We start from the raw sequence: 16,266 nt of genomic DNA, 5'->3' as shown, positions 1-16,266 counted from the left end.
GGTGCATGTGTGTGAGTGGGGTGGGGACTCTCCCTGCACAGCCTATGTGCAGACCTGTCCGTATCCTGCTCTCTCCTTCTGCCTCTTTCTGTGCTGGGAGCTCTGCATCCTTCACCTCATTGAAGCCCCCCACTCCTTCCCAAGACTGCTATTATCAGTTTATTTGGACAGATGCAGACCCAAGGCTCAGAGAAGTTAAGTAACTGGCTGTGGTCACACAGCTGGTAAGCCGCAGAGCTGAGGCACAAATGTTTTCACAGAAAGTCTGTGTTTTGCACACTCCAACACTGCTGCCTGGTGGGGGGGGGGGGGGACCAAATGAAAGGCTACTCACAGGCACCCCCTGCTGCCCATCTGTATATACAAAAACAACCTCTCTATGCACTCCTAGTGCCAGGTGCTCCAGTAATGAGCATTATCTGACATTTCCCCCATTTCACAGATGAGGATGTTGAGGCTCACAGGGTGAAGTAGCTAACCAGAGGTCACGCAGGTAGTAATAGCCAAGGTAAAATTTGATTCTAAGTCTACTTGACTCCAAAATAACTACCTCACTCCATCCTTTGTAGAAAACAAAAACTGTCCCAGGGATTTACCCAACCCAAGAGGTCAGCACTGATAAGTCTGGTAGTGGGAAGCCTGCGTTACTTTCTGTGTAAAATGTTTGCAAATATCATTTCAGTTAAGGGAAGGAGGTGAGGCTGGCTCTTATTAGATTCTGGAAGGGGTCTTTAGACCAAAGAAGCGGAAGGTCTCTGATTTTAAGAGAAGGAGGTTGTCTCGACCCTCTCTTCGCCGGGTGCTGAGAGTGAAGCAGGTGGAGCCATGCGTGGGCCCGATGGTGAGAGGGCCACATGGCCCCACCCCGGTCACCTGGTCATGCTTACTCTGGGCTCCTTCTCGGTTCTCTACACTGATTCAGTCGACGTCTGCTGAGAACCTGATCTCCACCCACATCATGCTAGGCTCTGTGATGCTTCCAAAGATGAATGTGGCAGCATCTCTGCCTTCCGGGGCTCCCACCTGTCAGAGAGACACACCCACAGGGTGTCCTGTGAGCCAGCGGGGCCAGGTGATCAGCAGTAGGACCTAGACTGGCACAGGGGCAGTGCCCCCACCCCCTCGAGGGCATCTGGGAGGGCTTCATGGAGGAAACGGTGCTAGGCTCTGTGATGATGGGTGGGGCTCTTGCAGGGGGTACCAGAGAAAGGAACCCAGCTCCTCTCACACAGGCAATACCTATACAGAGGAGGCATTAATCCATTCATGGGTGGAAGGTACTGCCAGGCCCTGACCAGGGGTCCTGGGGAAATGGCCAGGGTCTTGAGGTATTGGGCACATTCCTGGGACCCTCTTGGGCCCCCTGAATTAGATCCCAGACCTAGGAATTGCACAAGAGCAGATGGCACAGCCTCCAAGACAGCCTGCCAGAGTTGGGTCCTGGCTCTCGCACTCGTCAACCATGGGAATTTGTATGACTTCTCCAAGCCTCCGTTTCCTCATCTGTAGAATAGGAACAGTAATGGTACCTTCCTTATAGGGTTGCTGTGAGGCTTAGAGTGGTGCTGCCCATGAAGCCTGTGGCAGTGCAGGGTCTGCCCTCCCATGCCCTCCCCTTCCCCAGCACTCAACAACTGTTAGTGAGTGCTATCCTCGTGACTGAGGCCTACTGGGGGGCGGCGACTGTGGCCAGCGTTTGACACACGCTGCATGATCTCTCACCTTCAGGAGAGTTTTGCAGAGCGTTGGTATCCCTGCCCTCATTTTACAGATGAGGAAACAGAGACAGCTAGTAAGTGGGGGATCCAAACTCTGATCTCTGTGGCTCCAGGACTGAACCCCTTTTTGCTGGTGCATTTCCTACAGATCCACCATCCCAGGGACTCCTTGCAGCTCAGCTCCATACCAGGCTTTCCCGGCACTGCCTCTGCCATCTCTTTCATTTCTCGGAGTGAACAGGGCCTCTTTGATGTCCTTCCTTTTCCCCTTTCCCATAGTCATCATTCACCTTGTTATCAGGGCCTTTCATCTGTGCGTCCTGGCTCTGGTCCATAGGCCATGTTTGCCATGATCAATGCCTGGCTCTGTGTGATCTCAGCATAAACCTGAGACTGCGTTGTGACCCTGCACCCGTGGGTCCGGGAGGCCCCGGTGCCCCTGATGGGGCCAAGATGAAGCAGCTGGCTAATCAGTCACTGTGGTCTAGTTTAATTCTTCCTGTCCCTGAGCTGATAAACCACTGCCCCCAGCTGGAGAGCATTGCGCTACCTTCAGGGGGGCTCAGAGCACATGCCAGGTGCTTCCTGCTTCCCTCCTGCCTACTTGTAAGTCACTAGCCAGCCATGATGGACAACTGTGGAGTCCCCAAATTGCTCTACGTGGGGTCTCCTCTGATTCCCCCCTCTCCTGACCACTCTCCACACAGCAGCCAGGGGATCACTTTGAAACTTCAGTCATGTCCGGTCTCTCACTCACCCAGACTCCCTCTCCCGAGCCCCCACGGGCCTGCGTGACCTGGACCCACCCGCCCGCCTTCCTGCTTTCTCACTGCACTCAGCCTCCATCCTGCTCCACATGCACATCAAGACTTTCCCCTGCTTGCTATGCATTCAGCCTGGCCTGCCCTCGCCCACTCTCTCCAGTCGCGCTGCCCCAGGCCCCAGAGCTGCCTTCCTCTCCTGGCAAGCTCCCGGCCCAAATGGTGGAAGCCCTGTCTTAATCACCCTGTTCCCCTTTATCGCATGTACTACTGTTTGTGACTGGATGTCATTTGTGTATTTGATGTCTCCCCCCACACCCCACCAGGCTGTAAGCTCCTTGAGGGTAGGGTCCAGGACTGTTCTGTTCACACTACACTTCAAAGCCAGGCACATCCTGTGCACTCAAAAAATATCTGGGGAGGGAATGAACAAATCTTGAACAAGTGGCTTAATTTCTCTAAGCTGAAATCTCTTCATCTGTAAAAGAGGGACAATAATAGGGCCTGTGCTGGTTTGAAAGGAAGCATGCCCCCTAAGAAAAGCCATGTTTTAATATAAATCACTTTTCATAAAGGTAGAATAATCCCTATTCAATATTGTATATTTGGAACTGTAACAAGATCATCTCCCTGGTTGATGTGATTTAGTTAAGAATGGTTGTTAAACTGGATTAGGGGATGACATGTCTCCACCCATTTGAGTGGGTCTTCATTAGTTTCTGAAGTCCTATAAAAGAGGAAACATTTTGGAGAATGAGAGATTCAGAGAGATTCAGAGAGAGCAACACTACAAAGCAGAGAGTCCACCAGCCAGCGACTTTTGGAGATGAAGAAGGAAGACACATCCCGGGGAGCTTCATGAAATAGGAAGCCAGGAGAGAAAGCTAGCAGATGACGCCATGTTTGCCATGTGCCCCTCCAGCTGAGAGAGAAGCCCTGACTGTGTTCGCCATGTGCCTTCTCACTTGAGAGAGAAACCCTGAACTTCATCGGCCTTCTTGAACCAAGGTATCTTTCCCCGGATGCCTTTGATTGGACATTTCTTTAGACTTGTTTTAATTGGGACATTTTCTCGGCCTTAGAACTGTAAACTAGCAACTCATTCAACTCCCCTTTTTAAAAGCCGTTCTGTTTCTGGTGTATTGCATTCCAGCAGCTGGCAAACTAGAACAGGGCCGTTGTGAAGTTTAAAGATGTGTGTGAAACATGTAGCACAGTGCCTGCCGTGGAACAGGTGCTCAGTCCCTGCTAACTTTTGATTGTTTTTCATTAATTGCTGATGAGGAAGAGGTCCATGGTTGGCTTGATGATTTCCAATTGTATAAGCACAACTTTTGGGGGTGTCTCCCATGGGCCAGGATCTCTGGCTCCAGCATCTCACAGCAATAGGATGTGCCCCAGGCAAGGGAAGGGCTGAGTGTCTGGGAGACTTCCTTGGATGGAGGCCGTGAGAGGCCGGCACCCAGTTCTTTGGCAGATTCCGATGATGCATCAGCTGCAAGTGCTGGGTTGGTTTGGATGAGCCAGGCTTAGATTCAACCCTGAAGAGGCTCACCTCCTGGGGTAGTTTTCAGAAAAGGACAATTTCATTGCTATAAAGAAAATTTAAAAACAATTCCTTTGCTAAAAGAGCTCAGAGGAGGAAAACACCAGGTCTAAGTGAGGGAAATAAATGATATCTTCATGGAGGAAGTAGCATTTTATCTGGGACATTAAGTAGACAGAGGAACAGGAACACGTATGGGGACGTGTTGGGTTGGAAGACGGCATTCCAAACAGAGGGCTGGAGGCTAGAACGAATGGAACACATCAGATCAGTAGTCCAGCTAGGGCATTGATGATGGTCTTTCTATAACAACGCTGTGTAACAAAATGACTCCGCATGAGCGGCATGCAAAGACGAGCATTTATTTCTCCTTCGTGTTGCTGTAGATTAGCTAGGGTGGATTGGTCTAGGCTACCGTCAGCTGGTTACAGGTCCACTCCATTTCTCTCTCATCCTTCTTGGACCAGTGGCTATTTGAGACTTGTTCTTCTCATGGTGGAAGGCAGCAGTATAGGAGGGCAAGCCCAACCACGCAACTGTATTCCAATCCTTTGCTTGAGTCGTGTCTGCCAATCTTGTTGGCGAAAGCGGATCTTATGGTCAAGCCTAAAGTTAAGGCACAGAGTTTTATTCCCCAACCACCATGACACCAAAGCAAGTTACATATAAAAGTCCAAGGTTAATGGGGCAGGGACGTCTACCCTTCCCATGGAGGTGGAGCAAGGAAGTGAAGATTTACTCAACCATCATCTAATTTTATACAGGCAGGAGAGGCTAGACTGTGAAAGGACTCTGACTCTGCCCAGAGTGGCAGCTGAGCTTTGATGTATTTTGGGGTGAGAGCCAAGGGCTCTGGCTTTTGCTCATCTCCTCATTGAGGCAAGAAGGGTACCATGATCATATTGGGCTCTTAAAAATGCCCTGCCTTCCTCAGGGCTCAGACCTCCTGCCTGCCTGGCACAAAGGCAGTGCCATCCTTTCCTGCTGGACCAAGCACCTGCAAAGTGGATGTGGCTTCCTCTGCTAAACTGAGGGCTTGTACTATCAGTCCCTTGTGTTGTGCTCCTACCGTGTGCTAGGTGTACCAAACTCTCCTGCACTGAGTACCTGCTGTGTGCTGGGAGTTGTGTGGGAGCTTTTTGTATATGTTCATCTGAACTCATCATTACCACCCCAAAGGGAGACCTCACTGTCCTGTTACTGAGGCCTGAGAGTTCAGGTCAGTTGCCCATAATCACACAGCCAGGAAGAGATGAGGCTGGGATTAGAATCAGGGTCTGTTTGGCTCCAGAGTGTACTTTTTCCCCTACCAAGGCCACCTCGTGGGAAGCCTGCTAAGTGGTGTGATCTGGAAAGTGGTTTCTGGTTACAGCTCTGCTCCTAAGCTGCTCTGTGACTTTGGAGATGTGATTGTAACATTCTGGGCTCCAATTTCTCTGCTTGCCCTTTTCTCCTCTCAAAGATGTTCTGGGATGAAAGCTGTTCTGAGCTTGCTCTACCACACTGTCAAGAGAAATTTTTAAATACAAGTTTCCAGGTCAGACAATACCCTCAACTCATGTTTAAAAATAAGCAAAATATTAACATTTTTTAAACACACCCTGGTTTTCCAATGAGAAGCCCCGTCCAGTAGCTGTTGCAATGAACCATGTCCAGCCATTTGTCTCAGTGAACCTCGTCCAGCGGTCAGCCATGGCAAACATTCTTCAGCTGGCTGTGGCAGCAAAGCGTGGCATCTGTTTGGGAAAGGTGGAGGAAGCCATTAGTTCTGCCCGGGCCCTGCTGTCCTCCGTCACCCATCGTGTCCCTCCAACGGCATTTCCCTTAGAAAGTGTACCACAGCCGGTAGCGAGACAAGAGTTCACTCTGAGGCCAGAAGGCCTTGTAAAGTGTTTGTAGTTCTGCAAGAAAGCACTATTGGCCTTTCCACTAGCCATTTACTCATTCAACAACCACGTATGTGACAGCCTTCTCTATGCCTCACCTGGTAATAGATGCTGGATATCTCAGTTGGCCAGGGCTGCTATGACAAATACCACACAAAGGGTTGGATTAAACAACAAGAGTGTATTTTTCTCATGCTTTTGGAGGCTAGAAGTCTAAAATCAAGGTCTTGACAGGTCATGTTTTCTCCTAGAATCTGTAGCATCCTGGTGCTGTCTTGCTACAGTCCTTGGGATTCTTTGGCTGGTATCTCTGCCTCTGTCACTTGGTGTTTTCTCTCTCTCCATTTGTCTGCTTCTCTGGTTTCCATTGACTTCTGGCATCTTCTGATTTCTGTCTCCTACTGACTTTGCCTCTGCATTTCCTCTGCTTGTAAGGATTCTGGTTATATGGGCTAAGACCCACCCTGATTCAATCTGGCCTCATTTAAATAGAATCTTTGAAGATCCAAGTCACAAATCAGTCTACACTTTAACTAATAATATTTATAAATGGGCTTGTACCCATAGGACTAGAGTTCGGACTTGAATATGTTTTTGTGGGAGATAAGAGTCAATGCACAATACCAGGCATGGAAAAATTAGATCCAGCCGCCGCCCCAGGGATTCACAGATACGTATGCAGAGATGTGCTGTGTAGTGTGAGGGGTGCTATGGTGAAGACACCCAGTAGAGTGGGCTGGGCATGCACAGGAGGGAATGTCCTGGGAGAAGCCTTATTGCTTGGGCTGAGGCCAGTAGGATGAGTAGGTGTTTGCCAAGGCAACTCTGAAAAGGAAGGCATCTTGGGCAGAGGGACCCGCATCAGCAAACTCCTTGGGTATTTGGGGAGCTGCAAGTTGTTTGAAATGGGTAGAACGTCACACACAGAAGCAGTAGAGAGAGGAAGCTGGAGAGGTCGCCAAGGTCTGGATCATGAGACCTGCCCGGCTGTGCCCAGAAGTTTGAACTTGGAGAATGGGATGGGGGGTGAGGGGACACTGAGGGCTTTCAAACAGAGTGGTGCCATGGTCAGATCTAGTCATCTTTTATTAATTAGCCTCAAGTAAGACCCTTCCATTGGGTTCCGGGAATACTTCCTTTGAAAAAAGCATCCCTGGTAATTTCCAAAGGCTCCAAGAAATCTTTACTTAGAAATACTCACCCTCTGAATACAATTTCATGTGACCCAAGAAATAGCCATCATGGGAAGATTCAAGGAAAATATCACTGTTGGAGAAAAAAAAAAATCCGTACCAAATAAAAATGTTGAGGTCCTGATCCTTAAAGAGACTTTCACACAAACTTCTCAACCAAAAGGGGGAAGAGTAAAATGAGACAAAGTGTCAATGGCTGAGAGATTCCAAACAGAGTTTAGAGGTTGTCCTGGAGGTTATTCTTATACATTAAGTAGATATCACCCTGTTATTCAAGATGTAATAGAGAGGCTGGAGGGAACTGCCTAAAAATGTAGAGTAGTGTTCCAGTAGCCATGTTTCTTGATGATGATTGAACAATGATACAGCTTTCACAATGAGACTCTGTGAATGTGAAAACCTTATGTCTGATGCTCCCTTTAGCTACTATATCAACAGAAGAGTACAACATATGGAATAAAAATAAATAATAGGGGGAACAAATGTTAAAATAAATTCAGTTTGAAATAGTGGTAAATGAAAGCGAGGGGTAAGGGGTATGGTATGTATAGTCTTTTTTTTTCCCTCTATTATCATTTTTTTCTTTTTCTGTTGTCTTTTTATTTCTTTTTCTAAATCGATGCAAATGTACTAAGAAATGATGAATATGCAACTATGTGATGATATTAAGAATTACTGATTGTATATGTAGAATGGAATGATATCTACATGTTTTGTTTGTTAATTTTTTTTAATTAATAAAAAAAAGTTTAAAAAAAAAAAGACTTTCACGCAACCAGAAGATTGTGCCATACAAAATAATTCAGCTTTAAGCAATATACTTTAGTGTAAGTGGAGCTGTCGCTTTAATTAATCTTCCTAGAAACCCATGTGGCAGAACATTCCAGTTACTACTGCTGCATAAGAAACTGCTCCAAAGCATAGGGCTCAAAATAATTATTTTATTAGGCTTACAGATTCAGTGGGTCAGGAATACAAACAGGGCATGGTGGGCCAAGTTATGCATGGACTGGGAAGCTCAAAGGCTGACAGGGACTCAGTGGCTGGAGGCTGGAATCATATGGAAACTTTTTCATTCACATGCCTGGAGTTGATGCTGGCCGTTAGCTGCTGGGCCCTCAGCTGGAACCATCCCTTAGAAACCCTCTGTGTGGCCTCATGTGTCCTCTCCTTGAGACCTCCTTTGGGCTTCCTCAAAGTACAATGAGTGGATCCAAGATCCACCTGGCCTGGGAACTAGCACATCATCCTGCTTTATTCTCATGCCCCACCAGGTTCAAGAAGAGGAACCATGAAGAGTGTCCCTTCCCAAGAAGAGCTTCATTCTCCTCGTGGGGTGGGATGGGATACACAGTAGCAGCCAGCTTTGGAAAATACAGCCTTCCCCTGACAGACTCAAATATGTTTCTGGGTTTTTTAGTTTGTTTGTTTTTTACAGATTAAGAAAATTCTCTGTGGGTTATAGCATCAAATTAAATGCAACCATTAGCATATGGCTCTGGGGATACTGCAGTAAAAGGCTATGCCTTGGGTGGTTTCTTTCCTTCTAAATGATCTTTCTGAAGCTTGTGTTGCCCATCCTGACCCATTTCTCTTTGCTAATATACTATCCCATAAAAACCTCATCATCATTAATATCGCAGACTCAGTAGAGTGGACACAAACCATGACGATCCAGGAGGCAGGCTTTGTTCCTGACCAAGCAGCCCCTGGGAGAGGAGGTTTTGGGGAGCTGGGGGTTTGCTGGTTGTAGAGGGAGCACATGGTATTGCACAGTGCAGCAGCTCAGGTGTAGGTGGTCACCCTGGCTGCTCTGGCCACAGCCCAGGGGGGAGGATTTGCTGTCTCTGGCACCAGCCCCCAGAGTAGGCAGTTCACCTACAGATGCCTACGCGGTGGGCTCAGTTTGTTCAGCTGACCCATGGTCATTTAACGCCATCGAGTGGCAGGCTGCAGCCAGGCCCTGTGAGGCTTGAATAAGCCCCAACCCCCACCGCCCTCTGCAGCCCTCCCCACCCAGTGGGAAAGGCCCCATATTCTCAAACGCTTGCCGGGCACCTGTGACACGCTGGGCCGTGTTCTAGGCCGTGGAGCACAGCAGTGAAGAAAGCGGAGTTCTTTCCTCCAGGAACTCACCTTCCATAGGGGAAGATGGCTAGCAAATTGGTAAACAGATTAATATATAATGTCCCCTGGTGATAAAAGCATTGAGGAAAAATAAAGCAGGTTAAGGAAATGGTAATGGGGAGGGGGGATGCTGTTTTAGCAGAGCAACCCACAGGTGCTAAGGCCTGAGGGGGGAACAGCCAAGGAACCATGTGCTGCTAAATGGTGGGGGTGAACCAGGGGGAGTGGGACGCAGGCAGAGGGGGAGCCAGGGGCCAGGTCTCCCAGCCTTGCTGGTGACCGGAAGGACCTCGGCCTGTAGCTTGGAGTCAGGTGGGAGCCAGGGGAGGGTTTTGATCTAACTGGGACTTTTAAAAGGGTCCCTCTCGCTGTTGTGTTGAGGACAGACTGGGGAGAGAAGGACACGCGCAGAAGCTAAGGGGCAGTTAGTGGGCTCTTGCAGTCATTACAGAGAGGGAGGAAAAAGGCTGGACCAAGGTGGCAGCACCTGAGAGGTGAGAAGTGGGCAGAGTCTGGAAGTATCAGGATCTACTGTAGGGCCAGAGGTTTAGGTGAGAGACAGAATGGAGGCAGGGTTTGGGTACAGGTATTGGCATTTGCCAAATTGGGGAAGATGGTGGGAGAAACGGGTTTGGAGGGAAGAGCAGAATCTGCTCCTGCTTAACTGCTTTTAGTCAAGTTAAACATGAGGTGCCTGCGGGACCTCTAAGTGGAAATGGGAGTCGAGTTAGATAGGGGAGTCTGGGGGTTAGGGCAAGGTCTGGGCTGGAAATTTAAATTTGAGAGCCATCAGCACGTGGATGGCCTTTACCGCTGTGGCACCAGTGACATCACCAAGGGGATGAGTGAGGGCAGAGGAGAGAAGAGGTCCAAAGCCCGGAGGACAGGGAGATGTGGAGGAACCAGACCGAGACTGGGAAGAAATCACAGAGTTAGAAGGAGAAGCAAGAGGAGGAGTGGCGTCCTGAGAACCAAGATCCAGCACAGAGAAAACCATGATGCCAAGGAGAGTGAAGGGCCGGCCCCCAGAGACCAGCCCCCAGCTTCCTGCTTTCATTCGGCAGCTGTTCCTTGAGCACAGGGACAATTCTGCCGCAGGACACAATCCCAGCTATTATGGAGGGGACAGGGATTGTAAACTGACGTTTCCATCGTGGTATAAGAATCGCAGGGTGGGGGTGGGGGTGGTATCACTTGTACTGGAGATTGAGGTGCACAAAGGAGGGGCATAGAGGGTAGACCTGGGGGAAGGGCAGGGAAGATTCCTCGAGGAAGAAGACATCTCAGCTGGACCTCAGAGGAGGGCGCTGTTTTGTGCATCCATGGAGGCCTTTGAGGTAGGCTCTAGATTCCCACATGTGAAGGTGGAATGGGAAGGGCAATTCCTAGAAGAGTTTGTAGAAGAATTACGGAAGTAGGGCTATATATGAGGAGGCCACAGGGAAGGGTGAGTGGCCTGTTTGCCTTTGGGGGATCTGGCCCGTGGGGCTGATGAGAGGCAAGACTGGAAAGGTTTGGGGCGGGGCAAGAGGGGTAGTGGGAAAATCTTCTCCCCAAGAGGGGCAGTGGGAGACTCCTGTCCTCAAGGAGCTCACAGTCCAGTTAGAGGGTGAGACAAAGCCCCACAGTGTGTGTGAGGTGATGGGTACCTGAGCGAGAGGCCTGAGAAAGTGCTCTGGGCATTCCCCAGGCAGGGGGTTGCTCCTTGCTGGTGGGTGGAATCCAGGAAGGCTGCCAAGGGGAGGTGGACCTCGAAGAGTGTCTAGGCCTAGAACATACCAACGAGCACAGTAAGGCTTTCTTGGCAGAGGAGACCTCCCATGTAAATACCTGGAAGCAGGAGCATGTAACTTGTGTTCAGGAAGTAGGGTTGATAGGAGATGAGATTAGCAAAATCCTTTGGAGTCAGGATTAGAAGGCTTCACAAGCCTTATTTCATGGATCCTGGGGAGATCCAGAGAAGGACACTTTAGAAGCTGGTTCTCAGAAGACTGGCCAGGCAACAATGTACAGGGTGAATCGGAGGGGAAAGGAAGGGACTAAGGAGTCAGGAAGACCCTTTTGGAGGCGGGTGCATACCCAGGCCAGGAGTGGTGATGGCCGCAGTCATGGATGGGATCCGTGTGGCACTTTTCCTTCAAGTGGACAGAGGGTTTTGCGAGCTGCACTCTCGTGCTACACTGCCTTGCAGGGTGGAGGAGAGGACCAGTAATGCTGGAGCACCACAGGTCACACAGAGCCCAGAGGCCTCCCCGGAGGAACTGCCCAGGACCCATCAGAGCAAGACATTCCCTCTTGTGTTTATTGGGTTGAGCTCACAGGTACCCTACATCAGGCCAACTCCTTTCCATCCCCTGCCCCACTGAACCCCTCCCATCACCCTTAGGAGGCGGATCCTGCTGTTAGCCCATTCTGCAGATGAGGAAAATGAGGCTCAGTGAGGTAAAGCACCTGGCCCCAGCGCACAGCTAATAACGATGGAACCAGAATGTGGTCCACATCTCCCTGCCTTTAACCACTGCATGAGGTCACCTTGAAAAGACTGCCTTTAACCTCCAAAGAGCAGAACCCCAGAACTGAAGCCACCCCCACCTCCCAAAGGAAGGACCGAGAGGGTCTCCCAAGCATCAATCCCCTTTCCCAAGCCAGGGCTTCCAGTGAGCAGAGGGATCCCAGAAATGAGAACAAAGACGTGATGTATCAAGCATGCCTGTGCCAGGCATGTACAGATGCATTTATCAGATGTTTTTAGGCTAGGCCTGTGTATGATCTGTTTATCACACATACATCCTAGCCCAGTAGTCCCAACGTCATTTCACAAATGAGAACTTTGAAGCTTAGAGCTGACCCAAGCTGAGATTTGAACTCAGGACTGCCTGACTCCTGGGCCTGGAAGGAAGTGATTCCTTTATGAACAGTGAGGGTATAGAGTTGGAGCTGGGAGAGTGGGCCCAGAGAAACTTCTAAGCTGCCTGCCCGACTTTGTGCCCTATTGGCTCTTTCCATATAAAAGGTGGGTCCCATTTTCTGAAAAAGCATAGCGTTTTCCCCTCCAGGATCTGCCCAGGGGTGGCCACCTGTTGAATTTGGGTTAAGGCCTTCTCTCCTGCCTAGCCCGATCGCCAGGTAACCTCTGGCCTGAAATGAAAGGCTTTCCCATAAGTGCCTTGCTGGACTGCAGCCCAGCTGTGTGGTGGGCGGGGGCGGCGGGGGGATTCCAGAGAAGGATTCGGGAACCAGAGAACAGGGGCAGAGACTTGCCAACAAATCTCTTAGCAAGCTTCTTCTCAGCCAGCTGCCCAGGCAGCGTTTGGGAAGGAGGATGGGTCCCCAGAGACGTCACGGGGCCGATCAGGTCACAAGGAGTGCTGCCTACCTGCCTGACCCAGGGAATGGAGAGCCCGTGGGGTGCAAACTCCAGGCAGCCCCGGGGCCACGGTCGGAAATCGAATCCTCCAGGACTCCTCTCCCGTGGCCTCAGAGAACGCACAGCTTGGGCTTCTTTTCAAGCCGTAACTGATCATGGTGGCCTCCTGCCCAGTGCGGAGTGGGGTGGTGTGGGGTTAGCAGTCAGATCCGAAATAGTTTTCACAGAGAATTGAGAGGCCACAAGGGGCTGTGGAAGAATGCATTATGTTCCACTGGTGGCTGGTTCGTTCCAGCCCTGCTCTGAGGTCCTCATCTGTGAAGTGAAGGGTTTGGGCAGAGCCACGTGAATCCCTCGGGGCCTCTACAAAAGCAGGTGCTCTAACAGGAGGGGCCCTCGCGTCAGGACCGGGAGTACACCCTTCCGGCTCGCTGGCCTGGACACCCTCTGTCCTCTCAGTCCATCTGTCCAGCACAGTGTCCCCTTGTCTGAGTGCCTCAGGAGGGTAAAAAAACCCCTGTGGGCCACATGCAGCCCTTGATACCTACAGGGAAGCAATGGGGGGAATAAACCAGGAAAAGATCAACTCTGGCTTCTGGATGTATTTTCTTACCAATCCTTGAGTGTGGGAGGAATTGATATTCTGGAGATTCAGGTCAACCCAAAAAAAAAAAATAACACAAAGCCAACCTGGACTTATGACTCAGGATCAGGAAGCCGCTGGGTGCCACGCCTCCCCCCACCCCAACTGCAAACCACCCCTCTGGTAACGGATTATTTAAAACTCACACTCCCCCACTCCGCCTTATCTTTCTTCCTCCTCCACCCACCCCCTCTCTCTCCTGTCTATTCCAGGCCCTGCCCTTTATCAGACCTTGCCTGACCTGGAGAGGTGGTTATGTGTTTAGGTTTCAGAAGCAACCTCTGCCTCAAAGTCAACACAAGTGAGCAGTTAGGGAAGCACTAATTAAGGAGATTAGATGCTAACTCTGAATGGGGAGCCAGTGAGTCCGACTCAAGTGGGGCTCAGCGCCTATCAGCCAGCTCTAGGACGGAGTTTCCCCAGGGGAAAGACAAGTGTATCATTCTCAGTGCTTTGAGCCTTTGCAAGAGGACATGGAAGAACCAGTTACTACCCTTGAGGCCTACACCCTGGTTCTTAACAGAAATTGTTGCTGCAGGCGATGACTGTAGTTGTAAGTTGATGGGAAATAGCCACCTCTTCCAGGAAGCCCTCCAGATGGCAGGCACATAATTTTCTGGCACCCACTCCTCCTTTATAGTCCTCTACACTCCAGGCTCTGATTATGCCATTTGAGGAAGCCTTCCTCAGCACTCTCCTGCCCAGTGTGTCATGTGGAACGCTGTGGCTTTGCACACTTAGTCTAGATTCTGAAGCCCAGTGGGCAGAGGCCGTGCCTCACAGCTCATGCTTTGTGCCCTCACCCTCCTAGAGTGAGAGTGGCCACAAAACCTTTGATTTGTACATTGTTTTGGTTTCTTTTCATGAACACTTTTTTTAAATCCCAAACAGAAATAAGTTTCTGATTATGCAAACAATCCATGAGTTGAAAAATCAAAAAAGCACTTGTAATCCCCACACTCAGACATGACCACTAGACCACATCCTCCCAGATGTAGTTTTGTGTGTGAGTGCACAGACACACACATTTATTTTACAAATAAATTTTAATATGCTTTTTTTGCATCTCATCTCTTTTTGGTAACTTAACAGATCCTATGGCTTTCACTCCCAGTAAACAAACACAGGTCTACATTGTCACCTGTGTGGATGGCTGCATGGTATCCCATTTAATATTTCAGCCATAATTTATATCCCTAATACCCTTGGATTAGACCTGGAGGTTTTTTCCAACTTTCCCCCATCATATATGGTACTGCAATAAGTATCTTTCTGGCTAAATATTTATGAAGATCTTTATTTTAAAAAAAAATTAGAATAAAATAGGAGTGGAAATGGCGAACTAGAGCACTTGCTTTTTTCTGAGATTTTTGTAGGCCAGCTGCCAGTTTGCCCTCCCTCCAGCATCCTAGGAGAGTGGCAGCCCATGACAAGCACTGATTGCCTGACTAAGTGATAACGAGAGTGGGCCTTGGCTCAGCCGTGGGTGGGCTCACCTGCCCGTTCTTTGCCGCCCCAAGGAAGAAGAAGCCCGTAGGGACAGCTCAAGGGCTTGGACTTCCTGGTGGCATTGGAGTCTCCTGGGACTCAGGCCTGGGGCTGGCCTTGGCCTCAGTGACTGTCCAGGCATTAGGAGGGGGCAGAGGTGGAAAGGAGAGGAATGGCCCTTGCTCATGCCTTCAATTCTCTTTGCCTGCAGGAGGGCTCAGCGGGGCCACCGTGATTGATTCCCTCGATACCCTCTACCTCATGGAGCTGAAGGAGGAGTTCCAGGAGGCCAAGGCCTGGGTTGAAGAGAGCTTCCACCTGAACGTGGTGAGTGATGCACCTGGGGTGTTTGGGCCAGAGGCCCCACGAGATGCGCAGCCAGCTGCACCCTGTCAGCACAGAGAAGAGGAGGGAACTGGGCTCCGACATCCTTGGCACTGAGATCCCTTTCCTGAGACCAGCCTTGGACATTACCTGCTACCCCGTGGGTCCCCGAGTGTTCCCCCTGGAAGGGAAGACAACCACAACCTCTCCTTCCCTCCATGGCATGTCACTCACACCCAGAAGTCCCTTCTAGGGCAGAATCTTCACATAGAAGCAGCAAAGCAAAGGGAAATGCCTGTGGGAAGCCGGTCCATCTTCTCGGAGCTGTGCCAGCCTTGAGCAGCCCCTGCGCTGCTCTCTGGAAATGAGGAGGGGTCATGTCCCAGTTGAGGACCACGGCCAGGCCTGGGCTCCCTTGGCTTCCAGCCCCCTAGGAACCCCTGTCAGGGACAAGGGCCTTGAGGAGGAAAGAGGTCATGCAAGCCCTGGGTCCCAGACCCCCGCCCCAGTGAGCTCCCGGCCTAGACAAAAGTAATAGATTCACCTGGAGGTCTCAGCTCAGCACGGCAGAGGCCGTTTAGGTAGCTCTGGGGAGTGAGAAGTGGAGACAGATAGATGGAGGGAGAAGGTCACCTCAAAACACACCCCAGGGTCTTCCTTGGGGGTGGGGGGCTGATGGAAGGGGTCTGGTTGGCTCCTGCAGCTCCTGCGGCAGGGATACCTCTGCCTCTGGGAGAGGCCAATTCCCCCAGCACAGGGCTGAGCAGAGAGGCAGACCTGGGAGGTGGGGGGGGGGGGCTGGATAAGCAACAATAGAGGAAATGTCCCCCAAAAGCAGAGACCCCATTGGAACCCTGGCTGTGTCACGAAGCCCCCTGAGCTATCAGATGGGAATGATGACAATAACAACAAAGCAATGCATGATTGGCAAGGATTCATTTGGATGGGGGCTGTAGAAAGCGTCTCATGACACGCCACCACGCAGCCCGGATACCAGGTGGGGGCAGCGCAGCACCCCTGCTGTGGTCATCTTAAGGGCATTAGGACGTCCTTCACTTCTTCTGTCAAACTGGGGAAGTGGAGGAAGGGGCAGGAAGCGGGGGATCTTCCCCAGCCCACCCTGTTCCGTAGGCTGGCAGTGCCTGCTCAGGGTGGCGAGGGGGAGCCAGGGGCGGCACGGCCCGGGGAGCTGGGGACACCAGGCCAGGTGGGG

The 16,266-nt window shown here is 50.6% G+C and overlaps 1 protein-coding gene across 2 annotated transcripts in view; it reads left to right on the top strand.

Annotated features, from left to right (window-relative positions):
* The window catches only part of MAN1C1 (mannosidase alpha class 1C member 1), a 143,609-nt gene that overhangs the window by 92,871 nt on the left and 34,472 nt on the right, over positions 1-16,266 (top strand). For both annotated transcript variants that reach the window (XM_077150773.1, XM_077150774.1), the window contains exon 3: positions 14,941-15,056. In XM_077150773.1, coding sequence (XP_077006888.1) covers positions 14,941-15,056 — 116 coding nt within the window. The remainder of the gene's footprint in view (positions 1-14,940; positions 15,057-16,266) is intronic.

Source organism: Tamandua tetradactyla, chromosome 2, assembly GCF_023851605.1.
Source record: "Tamandua tetradactyla isolate mTamTet1 chromosome 2, mTamTet1.pri, whole genome shotgun sequence".
Classification (NCBI taxonomy): domain Eukaryota; kingdom Metazoa; phylum Chordata; class Mammalia; order Pilosa; family Myrmecophagidae; genus Tamandua; species Tamandua tetradactyla.
The sequence above is the reverse complement of the archived record's forward strand: the minus strand, read 5'-3'. Positions and strand labels throughout refer to the sequence as shown.